General features: G+C 41.7%; 5 protein-coding genes across 5 annotated transcripts; 1 reads left to right on the top strand and 4 right to left on the bottom strand.

The window, feature by feature from the left end:
- Positions 1 to 2,338: 2,338 nt before the first annotated feature.
- On the top strand, positions 2,339 to 2,887 carry BCR41DRAFT_360115 (hypothetical protein). The gene has a single exon (XM_022025308.1). It carries the CDS (start codon positions 2,400 to 2,402, stop codon positions 2,736 to 2,738), a length of 339 nt encoding a protein of 112 aa, XP_021878022.1. The 5' UTR covers positions 2,339 to 2,399; the 3' UTR covers positions 2,739 to 2,887.
- A 600-nt stretch (positions 2,888 to 3,487) lies between these two features.
- BCR41DRAFT_340229 (chaperonin 10-like protein) lies at positions 3,488 to 5,104 on the bottom strand. Its single transcript, XM_022022187.1, has 3 exons — positions 4,842 to 5,104; positions 4,459 to 4,736; positions 3,488 to 4,369 (listed from the first exon to the last, which is right to left on the bottom strand). The coding sequence occupies exons 1-3, from the start codon at positions 5,050 to 5,052 to the stop codon at positions 3,539 to 3,541; spliced, it is 1,320 nt and encodes a 439-aa protein (XP_021878021.1). The 5' UTR covers positions 5,053 to 5,104; the 3' UTR covers positions 3,488 to 3,538.
- A 295-nt stretch (positions 5,105 to 5,399) lies between these two features.
- On the bottom strand, positions 5,400 to 6,334 carry BCR41DRAFT_388881 (hypothetical protein). The gene is made up of 3 exons (XM_022028056.1): positions 6,279 to 6,334; positions 5,902 to 6,144; positions 5,400 to 5,732 (listed from the first exon to the last, which is right to left on the bottom strand). The coding sequence occupies exons 1-3, from the start codon at positions 6,289 to 6,291 to the stop codon at positions 5,428 to 5,430; spliced, it is 561 nt and encodes a 186-aa protein (XP_021878020.1). The 5' UTR covers positions 6,292 to 6,334; the 3' UTR covers positions 5,400 to 5,427.
- Positions 6,335 to 7,023: 689 nt separating this feature from the next.
- Positions 7,024 to 7,893, bottom strand: BCR41DRAFT_388880 (caleosin domain-containing protein; the record flags this gene model as incomplete). The annotated part of the gene is made up of 2 exons (XM_022028055.1): positions 7,024 to 7,157; positions 7,296 to 7,893. The coding sequence occupies 2 exons, from the start codon at positions 7,891 to 7,893 to the stop codon at positions 7,024 to 7,026; spliced, it is 732 nt and encodes a 243-aa protein (XP_021878019.1).
- A 1,162-nt stretch (positions 7,894 to 9,055) lies between these two features.
- On the bottom strand, positions 9,056 to 14,757 carry BCR41DRAFT_424773 (hypothetical protein). The gene is made up of 9 exons (XM_022030486.1): positions 14,295 to 14,757; positions 14,038 to 14,140; positions 13,771 to 13,942; positions 13,528 to 13,649; positions 13,316 to 13,417; positions 12,946 to 13,226; positions 12,298 to 12,839; positions 9,873 to 12,178; positions 9,056 to 9,752 (listed from the first exon to the last, which is right to left on the bottom strand). The coding sequence occupies exons 1-9, from the start codon at positions 14,592 to 14,594 to the stop codon at positions 9,091 to 9,093; spliced, it is 4,590 nt and encodes a 1,529-aa protein (XP_021878018.1). The 5' UTR covers positions 14,595 to 14,757; the 3' UTR covers positions 9,056 to 9,090.
- Positions 14,758 to 20,359: the final 5,602 nt, after the last annotated feature.

Genomic DNA, 20,359 nt, shown 5'->3' with positions numbered 1-20,359 from the left:
GCTTCACCAACAATCATCAAAAATGTGACACACGCCGCTGTAATTGAGCACGTTCTGATTTGTTTTGGTTAAAAATTTTAAAATTTTAAAATAAAAAAAAGTTCAGCTTGTCAAGCCAAATCCTTTCCAAAGCACGCGCGCTAATAATCATAAAATGATCTTGAATATCATTCGCCATGTCTAATAGGAAAGGGAAAAAAAAAAAAAAAAAAAAAAAAAAAAGGAGGGGGGGGGAGGGGTTTGCCGAAGCAAATCCCCTTTGTAATGCGTTTTTATCCTTCAAGTTGACTAAAGGAGTTCAGTACCAGATGAGAATATATTCGTCCGCTGGTGGTGAATAATCAGATTTCAAAAGTGAGTCTCCACCCTTTCATTTACATTACAGAGCTGATGAAGTAGCAGTAAATGATTAAAGTGTGGCGTATCCTACCTGATAAAATAAGGATTACCGAGGAATATAACAATCTCTGGGTTAAAAAAAAAAAAAAAAAAAAAAAAAAAAAGGCAGTAAGAATTCCATTAATCACAATTGAATTATCCTTAACCTGCTTAAAGCTATTGAGCTTACCACCAAAAAATAAAATAAAATAAAATAAAATAAAGGGCCTTTCAGTAGCTCCCCCCCCCCCCCCCCCCCCCCCTGTTATAGTTGTCTACAAAGGCATAACGGCCGCATCAAAAGAAGTTATTCACGAATCCTTTTTTTTTACTCTTGGGATTCAGCCTTATAGTTAGAGCGCATGACGCCGTTACTATCACAAATAATGAATAAAAAAATGAAGATGGCATCATGCGCATAAATCTTCATTATGTTAAAGGATATTATTGTGTCATTCATCCTAACATGCCTCTACCATTCCACTATATTTTCCTCAGTCTTGAAAACAGCCCTTTTTTTCATCTTTAGCGTCCATTAAAGTAGATTGGGCAAAATGCATTTGTAAGTTAAGGTCTAGGAGTAGGTAGCTTGACGCTGGAAGCGGTATTCACCTATAGACCATGGCCTTAAATGCGTGAAAGATCCAAAAAGTGTTCGTCCCTTCAATATTGTGTCTTTTTGTACATGTATGTACCAAAGCCCTATCATCTCCATCACTGCTCCCCCTCCCCCCCCCTCCCCCCACAGCTTTCTCGCTTTAGAATGATCATTTTTCCAAAAGTTAGCCTACTTGATGAAAAGAATGAAAGAAAAAAAAAAAGAAAAAAGAAAAAAGAAATTAGAGGCATGCATAGAGAGACAAGTTAATGCGTATAGTTTTTGTGTAACAATTATTGAGACGTCTGGTATTAAGGTTTTTTGTGGAGCATAATATTGCTTCATTGAAATTTATCATGTCAGATAAAACTACTTCATTACAAACAATCCACATCTAAGGATTTAAAAAAATGGGCGCCGCCATAGAAAGCCAAATTCCAACCTTTGCCCTTAAGCCCCTATGCTCCTATGCTCCTATGCTCCTATGCTCCTATGCTGTCTCCCCCTCAAATATCTACGAAAAGTACAATGGTTTCAACAGATGGAGGGTTGAACAGTAGCAAGGTCGGATGTTTTAATTTATTTTTATCAATCTTTAAAAAGCACAAGTATCAAGAGGTTATTGGTGAAGGAAAAAGAAAGCGGCGTGTTGAACGGTCAATTTTTTTTTTTTTTTTTTTTAAAAAAAAAAAAAAAAAAAAAAAAAGGAGTTATCACTTGTGATACAATGAAGTAAGTAACCCCTTGGGCTCGACCTTCATAATGTGCAAGCCAAAGGTCAGACTCGAACTCCATAATGTGCAAGACAAAGGTCAGATCAATAGACAAGACAAATATGAGCTGCAAATGATTCGCCAAGTGGCTGAAAAAAAAAAAAAAAAAAAAAAAAAATCGAATCTAATGCACCTTGTGGGTCCGTGTCGAGAATGTAGGCGTTGAATGAAAATAAAATTGTCTTCGCATACACGGCCTTTTGTTGGTGTGGTTTTTACTTTTACTGTCGACTTTTAAGAAAATAAAAAAAACGGGGAAATTCGATTGGACCAGAATTAGTTGTACCGTCTATTACTGCTTTCAAAAAGGAGAGCGGCGAGAAATGAGAAAACGCGTCTTGGATCAAAACACTTTACCTAGACGGCGTCAATCGATGCATCAAGGGGAAATAACCTGACTGCCGTCATCTCGAGGATATACCGCCGATGTCGAGAAGAGTAGCCGGGGCTTATTGGCTATAGGCCATCTGAACTGGAATCTGCTGTCCGATATTTATTGTAGCTACTGCTTACACTAGGACATTAGCTGAAGTTGGTTCTGTATAAATACCCTTCAATCCCTCTCTGTAATTTTCCCTCATCAGCATCTACAACTATCACTACCACAACAATCTCATTCTACAAAAACAACAGCAATAACCACAACAGCCATGCGTTTCTCTGCTCTTGCTCTTGCTCTCATCGCCGTTGCCACTGTTCAGGCCAACTGCAACCACCCAAGTGCTCCTCCAGACAATGGCGAGATTGCTCTGTACCGTGGCAAAGACTGCACTGGAATATATCTTAATGTTGGTGCCATGAACTCTTGCCAGAACTGGCCTGATTTCGATGCCTGCTCTGCCATCACCAGAAGAGGTGTGACCTGCGACATCTACAAGTCCGATGGATGCAGCAACGACTACATTGCGACAATTGACTCTTCTGGATACCGCAACTTCTGTGGCTGGTTCAAGGATAATGTCCAGAGTGTCCGATGCCGCGCGGCTTAAAATACGATATGAGAGAGCAGACCCACTTCTCTTTGATATATCGGTGTCATCGACCCATTGTAGCCCTTCTCCCTTTTTGGGTCAAGTTTTACAATAAGGACGATTTTAGCTATTGCAATTTACAAATGAAATAAAAGAAACTATGTTTGTCTATCTCTCAGAGTAACGGGGGTGCGATCATCGTAATGGGGCAAGAGAGGAGAAACTGGAGCTATAAAAGCCTTTTTTAAACACTACTATGGTATATAATTAAAATGGATCGCTTAAGTTTGTAAGCGCTGAAGTGTGCCAACAACACTAACTGCTTTACCAATCGCTCTTATTTTTGAGGCGCGGGCTTGCTAATATTGTGTTGTAATTTCTTCCACAGTTGACTTGTAAGATATGAGAGATGAGTAAGGTGCGGGTTGCGAAAAACTGGGTCTTAACCCGCCTTTGGCCATGGTGAGTTCTTTTCTCATCAAAGTCAAAGCACAATTTTGGGTTTGCTTGTTCTTGGGCTTTTCCTTCAAGAACTGACGCGTCAGCATCTTGGCATTTTTTTGTTAATCGCTCAAGGAGCAAAAAGTTGTATCGTGCCAAATCACAGTACACCTATCATTTAGTCAGCATTCGCGCGAGCAATGAAACATCCTAACGTTTAAACATTTACTCTTTTTTTTTTTTTTTTTTTTTTTTTTGCAACGCTTGCACATTTTATTAGTTCAATAGCAGTGAGCGTGGCCGATGCTCAATGTTTATGTACATGGCCAACTGTGAAAAGAACTCCATGAAGGAAGTTTTATACTTCAGCTTCACACTTAGAGACTGTTCACCGATGAGAGCTTGGGAGTACCAGCTGCAGGAGGAGAACTAAACTGGGTTTCAAGGAAGACCTTCATCATGCCAGCATGCTTCACATCAAACTTCTTGTAAACTTCAGGTGTTTCCTTCAGGGGGAATCTGTGGGTCAAAATGATGGTAGGGTCGAATCGGCCTGAAACAATATGTGAAAGGCATTCATCCCAGTGTCTTTGAATAGGTGCTTGGCCACATCCGATGAGTCGGAGACCCTTCTCCATGATGCCACCGATCAAAAGATGGTTCGTATACGCAGCATAGTCTGCAATGATAGCCATAGTGCCGAACTTCTTGGTGGAACGGATCATCTCGTTGACAACCTCGCTTGTGTCCGTCTCGAGCCCAACAGCTCGCTCAATCTTATGGACGATGGACTTTGCATATCGGAAGCCTGCGCAGTCAATTGAACGGTCCAAACCGTTGGGAACGAGCTCATTCACTCTGGAAGAAACATCGGTGTACTCGTCAAAGTTGATGATTTCGGCGCCCCATCGTTCCTTGGCGATATTAAGACGCTCTGGAACATTGTCGATGACGAGGATACGGGAGGCCTTGAAGACGTTACGAAGCCATTGGACAGCACACAAACCAATGGGTCCAAGACCCCAGACGCCGACAACATCCCCTTCTTTGACACCAGCCTCCCAAACGGCGTGATAGGATGTAGGAACAATATCCGAGAGATACAGTGCCTTTTCATCAGGCAGATTGTCAGGAACCTTGAGAAGGTTGTTATTGGCATAGAGGATACGGCAATACTCGGCTTGAGAACCTGAGAAGCCACCAACAAACTAAATTGAATAATGAAAATATTATTAAACTCAGTTATGATAAGATATAGCGTCAGCATCACATCACTTTATAGAAAACCGCAGCTTACGTGTGAGTAACCGACGACGCCTCCGGTGCGATGGCCGTAGAGCTTCTCCATTACGGAGCTGTTGTTGGTGCAGTCGCAGGCAGTGAATTGCTTCTTTTGGCAGAATTGACATTTGCCGCAGGCAACGTTGAATGCAGCAACAACACGATCGCCGGGCTTGACTGCAGTGACAGCACTTCCGACTTTCTCGACAATACCGATGCATTCATGACCAAGGATCTCGCCTGCCTTGAGCTGCATTATCTCTCCGTGGAAAAGATGGAGATCCGATCCACAAACTGTAGTACAATATAAATTAACATGTATTAATAAATTGCAAAAAAAAACTTCTCTCGTGTATTGCAGAGTGCAAACTAAAAGACTTTATCAGATCAAAAGCTCACCAGTGCTTCCGGTGACTCGCATAATGACATCCTCCTCGTCAGTGATATCGGGCTTGGGGACTCTCCTCATCTCGACTTTGTCCTTGCCTACCCAGCAGCAAGCAAGCATATCTGTGGAGGAAGAGACATTTTGTTTGTCTTCATTGGAGGCGTTCACGGGGACTTCTCCAAAGTGACGCTGTGCAACATTTGCAGCAATGTTTGTAGCCATTGTTGAAAGTATAGATGTTGATGATTGGAATAGGAGTATATAAATTTGCTTGAAGAGATTTTTTTTTTTTTTTTTTTTTTTTTTGTAGGAGCAATTTTGGTGTCTTTATTTATATTTCTACAGGACTGGACCATGAGCGAACTCTGCGATCATTGCCATTGTTCATTAATCAAATGCTAAGTCATTATGACCTATTTTTTTTTTTTTTTTTTGGACTCAATGAGTTCCCCCTCTCAGAAAGTTAGAAACATGACGAACTGCCATTGCTCAGAAAAAGCGTGCGAACATTGGCAATGATTCAGATTCGTCATTCGTTTGCATGGTTTTTTTTTTTTTTTTTTTGCAATCCTGCGATGGCTTTATTTCCTTTCTAGGTTACTCTCTCCTCCACGTCCAAAAGGTCAAGGGCGCTAATAACAGTCCGCCAATGATGCAAGCCAGGGTCGCAGTGAATTGCCAAATGGTCAAGAAAGTGTCTCCACCGGGCCAAACAAACTTGACAAACTCATTGAATTGATAGTGATCCTCTTGTTTAAATATGTAGTACCGTTTATCATCTGGGAATTGGGTTAAATGTAGAGCCGCGACAAAGTGCACATGCGATTTATAGAGAGGAACGAACCAGAGAGAGAAGACTTGAGAGATTTCGACATAGAGGACACGTTTCTTAAGGTCCTGAACTATACCAATGTAATATACATAACATCGACATAATACAAAGTAATAATAATAATAATAATAATCAGTTACATTCCATTACTGCGAACACGATTATAATCCGTGAAAGAATTGTTTTATCATCCCTCTGATCTCAATCCGTTATAAACATCAACAGCAACATTGACATACCAACAGAATGCACTTCAATTGCAATTTTAGGACTGAGGAACTTGTACCACCGATAAATCATCCACATGACCCATCTTGAATTAATAACTCCAAGTAAGGGGATGGATATGTCTGAAAAGCTGGAAACTCGACAAAAAGGATGTTGAAAGCTACTGTCTGGGGTAAAGTATGTCTCCAAGGTATGTTTCTGTTCCGAAGGTGTCCCTGTTGTCAGCATATAGATGACGGACGGAATCTCGCTTGCTATTGGAATGAAAAATAAATAAAGAGATAAAAAATTAAATAAAAGACTTAATAACAGTAATGAAGACTTAGGATGCATAAATGAATAACTGTAATGCCCGATAAAGGAGTTCATAGAATGTTTGTTCCCTCACCTGGGTCCTCCATTCTCCAAAAGGTGGTCTGTGCTTTGTCAGGGAAGAAAAAAAAAAAAAAAAAAAAAATCTGGGAAGGTTGAAAATTGTAGAGAGGAACAAAGCGCTGTTGGTCTTCTTTTATGTTTCTCATGCAGAGGGGGAATGAAGGAAAAAAGATTTCCAAATCATGGCCCATGGGTCTCTATCATATGTTTATCACGCCATAAATCATTATGACGTTTATTTTTTTTATTTTTTATTTTTATTTTTTATTTTTTATTTTTTATTTTTTATTTTTTATTTTTTATTTTTTATTTTTTATTTTTTATTTTTTATTTTTTATTTTTTATTTTTTATTTTTTATTTTTTATTTTTTATTTTTTATTTTTTATTTTTTATTTTTTATTTTAAAACAGAATGGAGTAAAGTAGTGCACAGACAGCACAGACATAAAAACAAACAAAAAGCAAAATAAAAAATAATTAAAATAAAAAATAATTAAAATAATAAATAAATAAAATATAATAAATAAATAAATAATACATACATACAACAACACTTCATTTATACTTGGTTATGGTCAATGCATCCTTTTTTATTTTTTATTTTTTATTTTTATTTACATGTACTTTGGTAATTCCATTGATTTCAAGAAAAAAGCTACGTCTTCTTTACAGCACAGCAACAGGTTGCAATGCAAAGAAGGAAATAAACTTTTCGTTCCTATTCATGTGCGAGTTGCTTGATATCTATCCTATTTACATTATTCAGTCTTCTTGATCTTCGCATTGTTTCGTCCCTCCAGCTCGAAGAAAATGCTTCCATCAAAGACCCGGCGGATGTCTTCTTTCTTCATCACTCCATCCTCTGGCCAAAGCAACAAATAAGTTGCAATCCCTTTGGGTTTGCAAAAATAAAATAAAATAAAATATAAAATATAAAACATAAAAAATGTGTCAATCTCAAAAAATCAAACAATGGGACAAGAAAAGAAAAAGAAAAAGAAAAAGAAAAAAAAAAAAAAACCAAACTTACATTCAAAGAAAGCACCAAACCATCCAATTGGGTCAAGAATCACTCTCTGACCCTTTAGCAGCAACCAAATATCATTCAATGTCAATCCATCCTGATCTGCTGGCGCATACTTTGCAAAAATATCCTCAAACCGTTGTGGCACAAACCGACCTTCTGTATCATACGTTCCAGTGTCACTTCCGTGCTTGTCTTTGTGAATACGCTCGGTATAAACACGGAAGAATGGATCAGGGATCCAGGTTGGGCAGGTAGGGTAGGAAAAATTGGCGTGGATAACAAACACAGAGAGGACGCAGAGGAAGACGTTGAAGCCAAGGGCATAAAAGCCACGGAAGGTATCAAGGGGCCAGATCACCCCATCATTGTCGCGATCAAAGAAACTGCAGTGCTGCTGCAGCACGGTCTGGTGTGAGTGCTTGGCCGCCCAGTTGTCCTTGGTGGTACCCTTAGGGCAGGAAGGAGTAGCAGCGATGCTTGCCCTTGCAGTACCTGGATCAGGAAAGCCTACACCAGGGCCATCTTGATTCTGTGCAAACGGTTTACGTTGAACAGTTACGGGCTGGTCGGAAATAAAAGTTTGAGATCGTGAGTTTGTCATTTTTTTTTTTTTTTTTTTTTGAGGATCTGTAATCTGTAATGGATCAAAAGGTTTGAAGGGAAGGGAAAGAAAATGAAAAAGCGAAAAGAAAAGCGGCAAGGAAATGTCTGTTGAAATATTCTGATCAATCCACTAGTCCACTAGTCACCGGTGATGTCGATGACAAGATCATTACATCGAAAGTTCATAATAATAAAAAATGAAAAATGGACGTACATATTCACATGTGCTTCGGAAAAGACATCCTTTTCAGGGACCAAACTATCTGTATTAACAGAATATCGGACCCTTTCCTCCGAGCAACAGAAAAACTATGACATGGCTCGTCCACCGCTGCGACAACACATTCATGCCAAACTCCAATCTCTATCCATTGGTTCAGACGCACTTCCTGAAACAAAGCGCGGATTCACACTCTTCAGGGATCAGTCGAAGCAGGCTCTTGCATTGCTTGATCCCTAATGACATGACTAGAAAGGCTTTAGGTTATTCAGATACACAATTATTACGCAGGCGAATCCGATTGATTTTATTAAGAGCCTCAATATCTTCCTTCATCCATCATCATTATTGCATAAATGTTCTGGATCCTTATCACAACCGCCACACCACTACATGCCACGAGTCATTTTATCAAACGGAGCACGTAATTGCTCCTCCCTGTTTTAACAATAGAGCTCCGTAATCTCGGAAAAAGAACGCACCTCACCGTACATCGATCCAATTAAATCCTGCTCATAAATATATTAGGCAATTAGACATTCATGTATATATATTTATTACGGCTTTTTTTTTTTTTTTTTTTTTTTTTTTTTTCTTTTTCACGGTCATCTTAGTCAGTAATATTTCTCGCTTCATATTCGCCGATCCAAAAGGATGAGGCATTCAAATCCCAATAAACTGTGGAGCATAACGACTCTCACCATTTTCTTAAGCTTGGGTGGCTGAACTATGCCCTTTTCGCATTTGGTTCCCCAGCCTTTGGAATTCATTCAGTTAATATAACTATCAATATTTTACTTTTTCCGCCCGTAAGGGTGCTATGGATGCTACTCATGAGACCAGAACACTGGACTCTTAGTAATCTAAAAACAATATTCATTCAGATTAATCCACTCAAAGTAAACCTTTTTTTTTTTTTTTTTTTTTTTTAAAAAAAGGTGGGGGTCAATTTCACCACATTACTACACTTTACAGCTACTTGCTATCCACATCCATGGCCACATTCTCTGCAGCATCTGGGCCTCCTTCATTTTCAGCTGCCATCTCTATATCCTTATTATGATCAGCTGCAGCTTCAATCTGCGGAATGACATCCGATGGAAGTTGCAGACTCTCCATGTATGCCTTTTGCTGTTGTAGCGCAAACTGTTGTTGCTCCTTCATCATTCCAAAAATATACTCTCCAAACTGTCCAACATTCTCAATCTCATAGTTGTTGCTACTTGATCCTGATGTTTCACCAGACTCGTCGTCCATGCCTTTACCCCCCTTATTACCCTTGTCCTTCTTCTTGGCGGCCGCTTTCTTCTTTTGCTTCTTCTTCTTGGCACCTTCTCCACCCTCAGCATCAGCATCAGCTTCAGCTTCCATGTCTTCATTATCGCCCTTTTCTGCCTTGGTATCGTTACTGATGAGCCGAGTCGTATTAGGATACATTTCTCCAGTCTTAAGCCATAGCTTTGTGGGACGTCGAAGGAGTCGTTTGAACGCTGGCTCAAGCTCATGACAATTCTCGAACAAACGCTGACGGCCAAAGATATACAGACCTAACCGGGCACGAGACAGCGCTACAATTAGACGACGCACATCACGAATATGTCCTACCGCTTTCGTCCTAACAAGTGACAGTAGCACATCTAAAAAATAAAAGCAATCATACCAAAGGGTTAATGTGGTGTAAATAAAACAATAGGTCAACACAAAAAAAAAACGTATACAAGCACGAGACTTTTACTGGAAATAGCATCCTCGCTTACAATCGTTTTGTTGGCCCTGATACTTGTCAACGGTTGTGACGCGTGCTGGCTTGCCAAAAATCGGATTCCAGCCGCACCGCCTGTCCAAAACATCACGTATCAGGTCTTTTTGACCATTGTACGTCGTCAAGATCGTGATCTTCTCCGCCGGATAACCCAGTAGACGCATGTATTGGTACACCGCTACAACATACTCAGCCTCTCCCAAGTTTTGGATAAAATGAGGCCTTGGTGAATTCTCTCCTTGACCTTTATAGTTCTCCACATTCACAAACTGATAATCGTACAGGAATCCTGGGTTGGCAAACTTGAATTCCTCCCTCTCTGTAATGTTGGGTAGGTCTCCCAGTTGCTTGTATCGCCACTTGTATAGATCGGCCATATCAGAGCGGGCACGACCTTGGGCATCCAGCTGGATTGTGGGGACACCCAGGCGGACAAAGCGAGTAAACATACTCTGCTCCATGTTGCCATACTGCTGGAAGGATGTGTTTTTAACCACAGGTGGTAACTGATTGTGATCACCAATTAGAATGACACGCTTTAACCGGTTGACTCCATCTTCTGGTTCCTGCAACAGCATAGGAATGAAGGTTTCCACCTCCAAAATCTGGGCTGCTTCTTCCATAACAATGTTGTCATACTTGAATCCAAGGTTGACAAGCTCTCGTCGTTTGAGAGCTGCATGTGTACAGGTCATGGCAATGATCTTGGCTTCCTTAGTTAACAAGTAGTTGGCGCGGTCATAGCTTGTGCGTAACAGTTCAAATGCTGAGACTTCCTCTAATTGCTCAAACAGCTTGCTCAGATGACGATGGCATCCTTGAGCAGCCTCCATAGCATCCTCGAACGTTGTCGTATCTGAAAATAAAGGTGTTGGTGCATTGCTGAAATAGGCACTGTATGGGAATAGATTCTTGACTAACTCCACTGTCCGCTCGCTCTCTTCCTTGCTGTACACTTGGCGCATAAATTCCCTCCACAAGGGTAGAACATGGTACGAGTTGAAGTAGCCAGCAGTCTCGCACGTTGATCCATGCTCACCGCCAATCGCTAACGACTGTGCCAAACGATCAACTTCTGCCAGGAGGTTCACACGTTTCTCCAAAAATGACGTCACACGACCGTACTTGCTGAAGCTCAACTCTGTATTCAATTCCTCTTCACCATGACCGAGACGTAGCAAATGACGCTCATCCACATCCAAAGCAATGATCTTTTCAAAAAGTTGGTTCAGAGCCTGATTAGAATGCGTGACCAAAAGCGTATGTTGATGGGGGAAGTTATTGTAGAGATTGGCAATGATCTGGACGGCTACATCTGTCTTTCCTGTTCCAGGAGGTCCCACGACCAACGTCAGTCCTGGATTGGTACCTGCTTTGATTGCCTCGACCTGCGTGGGAGTGAAGCGAATACGGTTTCTATTGGGAATATCTTCGGGATATGGACCCATATTTGGGGTCTTGTACGTGCTTACAACCAATTCATCCTGTGCCTGCTCTGGCTCATGGCTCGCACTGGCTTTCTTGACCTTCTCGTTACCTTTCCTCTTCTTGGATGTAGAAGCCGCAGTATCGATGGTCTCAGGGAACTTAACAACAAACGGTACGTCCAGCACACTCTCCTCTCCATCCCTTGCCTTAATCTTCATGCCTGGAAACGACTCTTTCAGATGATCCAGATCCAGAAACGTATCTCTGAAGTCAATTTCACGCACTTGCCGTTGTAATTGTGAATAATGAGCGCTGTTAGGGTTTCCATATCCCAAAAACACATCGTGAAGCCAATCGGGAACTATGAGTTCACTCTGCATCAAATCACGGATCGACTCCAACACTGGTTTAAAGTTGTTCTCCTGAGGTTTTCTGCGGAGTACAATGTTAAAAGTTTGATATACATCAGGACTGCCATTCTTCTTTGTATTCTCTTGATCAATCTTGTATTGATTGGCATCCAATGCGACTCGGAAGGTTCTTGTGTTGCCCGTACGATGATCCTGAATCAGTTGAGGGTCACTCGTCTTGTAATCAAAAGGCCGGCCATTTGGTCCAATCACACTCACTACCTCACATCCACGGACATACTTGAGACCATAATGTTTGCGAAAAGAGACCTTGTTGCCATCCCATTGCTCATCAATATCGTCATGCGCCTCAATAGTTAGCAGAAACAGGATATCGTGTTCACGGATTGCTTCCCATTCCGCCTGGATAGCATTTGTGTATTTTCTTACATTGAAAGTGACGTCTGCAGTGATCAAAGATAAGCGATCTTCGCCTAGATTTGGCTTCGCGAGCTCCACCATTCTGCAAAAGCAAACAATAAGGTAAAGTAAATAAGAAAGAAAGAAATAAAGAAATAAAGAAAAAAAAATATATGAGGTGGATCCTTAAATACCTCATTACACATATGCACATAAACTTACTTGAAGTAACTAATCGGAGCTGCGACTCTGGACCACCCAGTGAATACTGTTGCTCCATCAGGACCGGCTCTTGGAGCAAGTCTCATCACAGCATCTTCTATGTCTTGCCGAATTTCGTAACTGCTTTCAAGTCGGAACAAGTTGAAGTTTCGGAGAAGATAGTCGTGTAACGTCAAGAACTGGAGATTGAGTTTGGGTAAAGCCAATGGGCGATCTGTGTTGTACATCTCCTCTTTTACTGCTGCATCTTCAAACAATGCATTCTCGTCTGGATAGAGCGGCAAAGCGTTGATCCGCTCAATTTGGCTATGGCGTTTCTCAAACTGAAGAAGCAGCAGCTCCATCAACATGTGTCTTGAATGCTCTTTAGAAGAATCCGTGACGCTAACTGTCCGGATGTCCAATAATTGACAGAGCTGGACAAGTTGCTCCTGAGTAAGTTTTTCAAAGTGTGTTGAGAGTGAAGCTCGATCCTCGATTGCACGTAGATTGGTCATTGCCAAATCGATGAGTTCATCTTTAAAGTGTAAAAATGCAATACGCTACACAGAGGCATAGCAAATAAATCATTCAATCAATGTGCTTCAACTCTATAAAAAAAAAAAAAAAAAATGTGGAAAAAGCAATAGTTAATGAAACATTTCTTACCTGTAGTTTTGAGAGCTTTGAGGCATGAACCTCTGTCATCTCTTCTCTAGTTAATGCCAATCCGGTATGGCTGTTGATTTCAAAACCGACGTAAAAGGCAAGAATATCCAAGAGTTGCGAGAAAAGTGTCCCATTAACGTTATCCCTAGCAAGCTTCGAAAGTTTACATATAGCCACAATCTGATGATCGTCGATGAGGGTGTTGAAGTAACGTCTCGTTGGCAATTGCGCTTCCAGATCAATTAAGAACTCCATGAATCTCTCGCAATAAATAATTTTTTCTAATATAGATAATAAAGAATAGTCAGTATTCAAGCACCACGTCAATATTTACTTTCGGGGCTCGTCAAAATTATTATAAAAAAGGTACCTTGATCTCCTCCTTCAATAGATTCCAGAGTTCTAATAAAATACTTCATCATCTCACTAAGCCAAGTCCGCTCAAAAACGGCCTTTTTCTGCTGCTCCGAATCTATAAAAGAAATATACAAATATAAATACTTTTGCTCAATCTGTATTCTTCCATGAAACCATTGATTCATCCTGAACATCACAAGGATCCCATATAATGTCTATTCATACCCATGGCGTCAAACTTCTTTTCCAAGTGCTTCCAAAATTTGAGAAGTTGCGGATACTCTTTGAATTCAAGCTCTCTTTTAGTAGAAGAGACTAGGCAATGCCATGATGAGAGGGACACCAATCTATATGCATTGATAACGGGAAATTATAACACAGCTTCTTCATCAGAAGTCTGATAAAATATGGTGTAATTGAACAACAAGTATAATCTCTTTGTAGTCATTAAGGAAGTCATCACCATACCTCATACATTCCGATCTGATAAGAGGGTTTTCTAGACTCTGAAAGCAATTGATCATAAAGATCAGTAGGTAACGCCTCATCCTAAGATCGACCTCCTCTGAATCCTGTAGACAGAGCTTTAGCACCTCCTCGAAAAACGCTGAAAAGTGCTCTGGTGACTCATTGAATGTACCTACAACACATATACATATATACATATATAAGTGATCGAATTACCGGATACAGAGAGTCAAGCTTCTACCTTAAATATGGATTACAGGCGCTTACCCCATGCCTCGACTCTGCTTCTAAACTTTTCGTTAACCATCAGAACGATGGAAAGAACATGTACAGTAGAAGATTGATCCGGATCATAATGGCGCCACAAATACTATGGAGCATCGTTTGTGAAGAGGTTTATTTTTTGAATGATGCCATCTTATTGAGATTAGATATCTGGAAGACCTTCGGGGGGTTTTTTTTCCCTCTTCATCTAGACATCATTATTATCTATATAGTCATTGTCCTGTATGAAATATGCCTACCTTCTCTAAATACTGACTGATTTCGAGTAAAGTCAGTTTTGTGATGCTAAATTGAGTCCCGACTAGCTCTTCCTGATAAACGCGTTCAATGAGTTGTGCATCGTATTCCGCTAGTTCGTCTGATTTGTTCCATGCCTCGGCCAATGTTGCAACCGAGTCATTCTGCATGTCTTTGACAGTGGGTCGGTATACCACAGCATGAGCTCCACTTGATCCCTGGCCTTGAGAAGCATTCTGCGTCTGCGATTGTGATTGCTGCTGCTGATCTTCATGGCTTTGAGGAGTCTCCATTGCGGGCATTGTGTCAGTTCTATGCAGCTGCTCGTTCTGCGTCTTTCTTTAGGCGAATGACGAGGGGATCAAGAGTTGTATAATGATGTGGTTTCTCACCAAGTGGATAATTGTCAGTTAGAACACAAGAGATGCCATTAGGTTTTTTGTCGCTTGTCTGAGTGGCTTATGTGCGATGCCTCCCTTTTTCATGACAGCCTCCATGCTAGTTTTTAAGTCGAAAAAGAATTGGAGCATGCATCATGCTTTCTCATTCCATAATTTATCGTGATCCATCTCGTCAAGATCGCTTCTACCATCCTCTTGTGCTTCGTGATGGCTCATTGATAGATACATAATAGGGGCGGCTACCCTTAACAAATGTGCCTTTATCCTACACAAACATTCCAGCATTGCGCAACGGATTTAACTATCAGAATTTCACTTATTCGAGGATACATTTAGAACCGACCAGTTAATAACCTAGGCTATTAAGGACAGTCTGTTAGCCATCTTCTGAGGTAGATTTTATTTATTATTATTAAAAAAAACTCTCAATTGTCGTCCTGAGCAGGCCTCGCGGAGATGGTCTGGCCCAAATTGTACTCTTTTAGGTACAGCTCCGGTATATCACATATTCGAGAATTATTCACGGTCGTCTTCTATAGTCTTTGCTGCTTATCAGCAGAGTAATAAAATGCCTTTTGTTTCCAAAAAAAAAATAAAAAATAAAAAATAAAAAATAATAAAAAAAAAAGATAAGCATGCATACAATCGACGCGGGCATGCCGTCCATACACGCATGTGCTCTCATGGACGTAGAAAAAAGAGAAAAAAAGAAAGGAAAGAGAATAGGAACAATTGTTCCTAAGCAATGCAGATCACGGCTATCTGAGCTAACCATTCATGCTTGTTTGTTGTGATAAAAATAAAGTAATTTCGCGTCGCGTAGAGATGGGAGCAGGAAAATAAACGTGACAGGGATATGCACGCAACTGTTCGCAAGAATATAAACTAGACAGACATTAGAATATACCCCCATGCCCTTGAAGGATACCTCTTAAGGGGGAAAACAAAGCGAATTGGACCCGCATTTTATAATGCCCACTTGTATGCATGCATGCTTACTTTCTTCTCTCTTTTCTTTCTATTCTTTCTCCATCACTTCGCCACATACAACGTCACACAACCCCCACTGTTTTTTTTAAAAAAAAAAAACGTCGAATTCTTGAGTAAGAGACATGCTTCCACCTCCTCCTTGGAACTTACAAAAGACGTTTATTCACTTACAAAGCTCACTACTAAACACATGCTTTCAAGCAAAAATCACATTTTTCTTTGAAATGAATAGATTACAATCAAACAGAAATAAATAAAAAAAAGAAGAGCAATAGTCCATGTTTGGCAATACAGATACTCCACCACGAAGTGCACTCTTGCCAGCACAAGCCTTGAAGCTCTTTGATTTCTACATAAAGGGTTCTCGCTCTATAGACAACGAGAGCAGCGACATAGTGATGGAGCTATGTCTCGATGCTGACTCTGTGCTGTCTCGAATCCACAAGTCCAACAGAAAGTCACTTGCCTCAGTATCTTTAACCTCTTCAGCTTCCAATGAAGACCTAATGTTACGCAAAGGCATAGCCTCGGCCTATCATGAGCTTTCCCGTTTATTTGAACAGCTAGGTCACTCAGATGTCGCTCAAAGGCGTGGCAAGAAAGCTGAAAAATGGGGATATATCCAAGGGAGCAGCAGCAATGATAGCAATAACAGCAACAACAACAGCAACAAACAAGAAAACAGCGGACCTATCAGCAGCAAGTTAATTAGAACAGTTAAAACAGTGCAGGCCATTGCAACTATTTCAAAGGATGTTTTTAACCATGATGAACCTCCAACAGCCATCAGGTACAGCTTACCAGATGCTGGTTCTCACTTGAACGGCATCCACCAGCTCGTGTACTGTCTCAGTTTGCTTTCTAATGCTCATATACCAACAAATGATCTTGATGACCGTGAAAAAGAGTGGTGCCAGAGTATGCTGAACGATCAAGATGAATGTGATCGACTGCGAAAACTGGTATCGGATGTGATCGAGATGTTCATTAGTGACGAAATCAAGGTCGAAGCGACTGTCATGGAGGTTGCGACCCTGGCTCCGGTCCTCGATCAGGCTCAGTTTAGGACACTACTCATGACTTTGGTCAACGGAATCAACCAGAACATCACGTTGGAGACTCATTTGCTTGAAGGATTGGCTCAATTGATCCAACATGCCCCTCCTGGATATCTCGATTCGGATGACCTTGTCTCAATCCTCAACACTCTTAGCTCCCGCTTACAAAGCACTCATAGACAATCTTCCGACCATCTCTATCGTCTGTCCACTACAGTCTCACATGTTCTCGATGCCATGGTCAACAACCAAGTCAAAGGTTTAAAGCGAGAACAACTCCATGGACCACTTTCAGCATTCCTTCAGGAACTGAAAGCCAGCTCAGATCCTCAACTAGTCTACCAAGCTGCTTATGCCTTCCAAGCCTTGCAATATATACCTGACGACGAGTCAACAGTACAAGCCATGCTTCGACGGACATCAACAGTGCTTCGAGGAGTGTTTGGAGTAGTGAGTGCTGTTAAAGGCTTAGATCTGAATGCCTTCATGGATGAGATAAGCAACATTCAGGAAGGGCTTCCTCCTGTAACAGGTGCCATTGATATGAGTCTGAATGTATATACCAGTGTAACCTCACTATATGAGAGTGGATCGACATTCAGACAGTGTATGGAAGAAGGGCTTAGCTTCAGTCACAAGTCAGCATGGTACCCAGCATTGCGTGGAGCTGATGAACTAATTCAAAGAGGCGAGTTCACCAAGTTCAAGGATCTTGTGTGTGAAGCATCTTGTCGAAATGATGCAGCATTCCAATGGGGACTATGTCAGAGGCTGGGACAGATTGCAGCTGATACACAATGGACCATGGATACTCGAAAGGATGCCATCACACTCCTAGGTGAGATGTACAAGAATGACCAAGAGTGGGGTAATCATACACATATCAAGCAGTGGATCATAAGTATCCTTAGAGAGCTATCCTCTTTACCGCCGGAAGGTCTACAAGGTGCATATTTTTTATCTTTTTTTGTGAATATGCTTGGATGTTGGCGATGCTCAGTGTATGATGATTTATCTACTCACTCCATACACATACCATTATTCCTTCTCTTTTCAGCTGCAGATACTCTCTTGGATGAACTAGAGAAATATGGAGACCTTAAGAAACAAGAGCTATATAGGAATTGTCTTCAAGAGCCAATGGCTCAGCATCCCTTCATCATCACACATCCTCCACCTACATCTTCACGCTTGCTTAACCGTGCACAAAATAGGCCTAATGTTGAGGACAGTCTACGGCAACTAAAGAGACAGCGGATGGAGGTTGGAAACAACCAAGGATTCTACATCCAACAGTATGCCAAAGCAAGTCCTCAAGCAAGCGATGACAAGCTGTTCTTGCTGATGGATAAGGTGAAAGAGTTCTTGGATAGCGACCAGAAAGTGTTACTTGTCCAAGGTGATTCAGGAGCAGGCAAGTCTACATTCAATCGCACTCTGGAACGCACACTCTGGGAGACATATCAAAATAGACACGGTCGGATTCCATTGTTTATCAATCTCCCAGCCATCGACAAGCCAGAGGAGGATCTTGTAGCAAAGCAGCTGCGACACTACGATTTTACAGACTCACAGATCAAGGAGTTGAAGAAGAGTCGATCATTCATCCTGATCTGTGATGGATATGATGAGAGCATGCAGACCAGCAACCTCTATGTCGCCAACCAGCTGAATAAGTCTGGAGAGTGGAGAGCTCAAATGGTGATTAGCTGCCGCAGCGAATACCTTGGATTAGACTATCGAGATCGGTTCCAACCTATGGACCGCAATCATCAAGCAGACGATGGATTGTTTGAAGAGGCTGTGATCATGCCATTCTCTGAGACTCAGATCGATGACTATATCGAACAATATGTCGATGCCATGGATCCACTGTGGCATGTGGAGGACTACCAACGTGCGCTCAAACAGATCCCTAGTCTACATGGCCTTGTGAAGAACCCATTCATTCTATCGATGTCACTAGAAGTGCTCCCACGAATGGTGGATCCAGATCAAGGAGGCTCCAACACCAAGATCAAACGCGTCACACTGTATGACCAGTTCGTTGAGCAGTGGCTTGAGCGAGGCAAGAAGCGACTAAGCGATGCATTAGGACTGGAAGACAGAAGGATGTACCACAAGCTATTAGATGAAGGGTTTGCACAGAATGGGATCAGATATCTGACCGAGTTAGCCATAGCAATCTACAAACATCAAGATGGCAACCCAGTAGTTGACTACTCACCATCCAAGGATAAGGATACATGGAAAGAAGCGTACTTCAGCAAAGAGCATGGAAGGAACCTTCTACGGGAGGCTTCACCACTTACTCGTACAGGCAACCAGCACCGGTTTATGCATCGCTCGCTCCTGGAATACAGTCTAGTACGAGCGATCTTTGAGCCTCAGAAAGTAATGAGTGCTCCTGCGATCGATGAAGTAGCAAAGGCGACAACAGCAGGTTCTCGTCGGCAGAGCATCAGTTCAGTGTTTAGTTTCGAAGCCATAGATATTAAGGAGGACGAGCAAGAATTGGAAGAAGTGGAAGTTGATGAGGCGTCACCTTTAGTATGGAGAAGCTTTGTGGGTGAACCATCTATCCTTCAATTCTTAGAGGACCGTGTCCGCCTCGAATCGGTGTTTAAACAGCAGCTGTACACATATGTGGAGCTCTCGAAGAGCGATAGCAAGTGGCGGGTAGCAGCAGCCAATGCGATGACAATCTTGGTCCAAGCAGGCGAGTCATTCATCGAAGCAGACTTGCGAGGCATCCAGATCCCAGGAGCAAATCTCAGCCATGGTATATTTGAGTATGCTCAGCTACAAGGAGCAGATCTGAGGAAGGTCAACTTACGGAAGTGTTGGCTTCGTGAAGTAGATCTAAGTGGAGCAAAGATGGCGGGCGTACAGTTTGGAGAATGGCCGCTTCTCGGAGTTGGTGGCGAGGCATTGCAAGGGTCATACTCGCCTGATGGCGAGACACTCGCAGCTGTTATCAAAGATGACTCTGATAAATATTCAATTGTTGTCTATGATACATCAACATGGGGGATCCTTTCGACTCTGGAGGGCAATGAGATTGGTGAGGGGTTTATATACTCGCCAGACAGTCAATATATCGTCAGCTGGAGCTCTTCCCAAACTGCAGTTTCAATTTGGAATGCAACCTCATGGGTGTTGGTTCACCGATTGGAGGGTCATACAAAAGCAGTTAACTGTGCAGTGTACTCGCCAAGCGGAAACGACCTTGTCTCAGCTAGCGAAGATGGGTCAGTGCGAGTGTGGGACACCCAAGCAGGGATATTCAAATACGAGCTAGAGGACCATACAGACCGGGCGACCAGTGTGGCATACTCCCCTGATGGACTCCGAATTGCAACCGGCAGTCTTTTTGGGAAAGTACGGTTGTGGGATGCGATGTCAGGACAGCAGCTGATGCAGTTGAGCTATGGATATCACGTTGAGCAAATTGTGTATTCACCTAATAGCCAGGAAATAATATTTCGCCATTACTGTGCTTCTTCTATGCATGTGTGGGATGTTGGATCTGGTCAAGAAAAGTACGAGTTAGGGCATAATTATACGGTCAGAGGCATTCAGTATCCTCCTAGTGGAGAGCTCGCTGCTTCATTTGAC

This window comes from Lobosporangium transversale (assembly GCF_002105155.1).
Source record: "Lobosporangium transversale strain NRRL 3116 chromosome Unknown BCR41scaffold_41, whole genome shotgun sequence".
NCBI classification, from domain to species: Eukaryota; Fungi; Mortierellomycota; class Mortierellomycetes; order Mortierellales; family Mortierellaceae; genus Lobosporangium; species Lobosporangium transversale.
The sequence above is the reverse complement of the archived record's forward strand: the minus strand, read 5'-3'. Positions and strand labels throughout refer to the sequence as shown.

What these genes read in the sequence shown, in the direction of transcription:
- BCR41DRAFT_388881 (XM_022028056.1), bottom strand. An exon ending in AATTGAAGTGCATTCTGTTG is followed by an intron (nt 5,733 to 5,901) that starts GTATGTCAATGT and finishes ACATTGGTATAG; the next exon opens with TTCAGGACCTTAAGAAACGT.
- BCR41DRAFT_340229 (XM_022022187.1), bottom strand. Translation starts at nt 5,052, where the DNA reads ATGGCTACAAACATTGCTGCAAATGTTGCACAGCGTCACTTTGGAGAA. An exon ending in GCGAGTCACCGGAAGCACTG is followed by an intron (nt 4,737 to 4,841) that starts GTGAGCTTTTGA and finishes ATTGTACTACAG; the next exon opens with TTTGTGGATCGGATCTCCAT. An exon ending in GCGTCGTCGGTTACTCACAC is followed by an intron (nt 4,370 to 4,458) that starts GTAAGCTGCGGT and finishes TATTCAATTTAG; the next exon opens with TTTGTTGGTGGCTTCTCAGG.
- BCR41DRAFT_424773 (XM_022030486.1), bottom strand. Translation starts at nt 14,594, where the DNA reads ATGCCCGCAATGGAGACTCCTCAAAGCCATGAAGATCAGCAGCAGCAA. An exon ending in AAGCAGAGTCGAGGCATGGG is followed by an intron (nt 13,943 to 14,037) that starts GTAAGCGCCTGT and finishes TATGTGTTGTAG; the next exon opens with GTACATTCAATGAGTCACCA. An exon ending in CAAAGCTCTCAAAACTACAG is followed by an intron (nt 12,840 to 12,945) that starts GTAAGAAATGTT and finishes GCCTCTGTGTAG; the next exon opens with CGTATTGCATTTTTACACTT.
- BCR41DRAFT_360115 (XM_022025308.1), top strand. Translation starts at nt 2,400, where the DNA reads ATGCGTTTCTCTGCTCTTGCTCTTGCTCTCATCGCCGTTGCCACTGTT.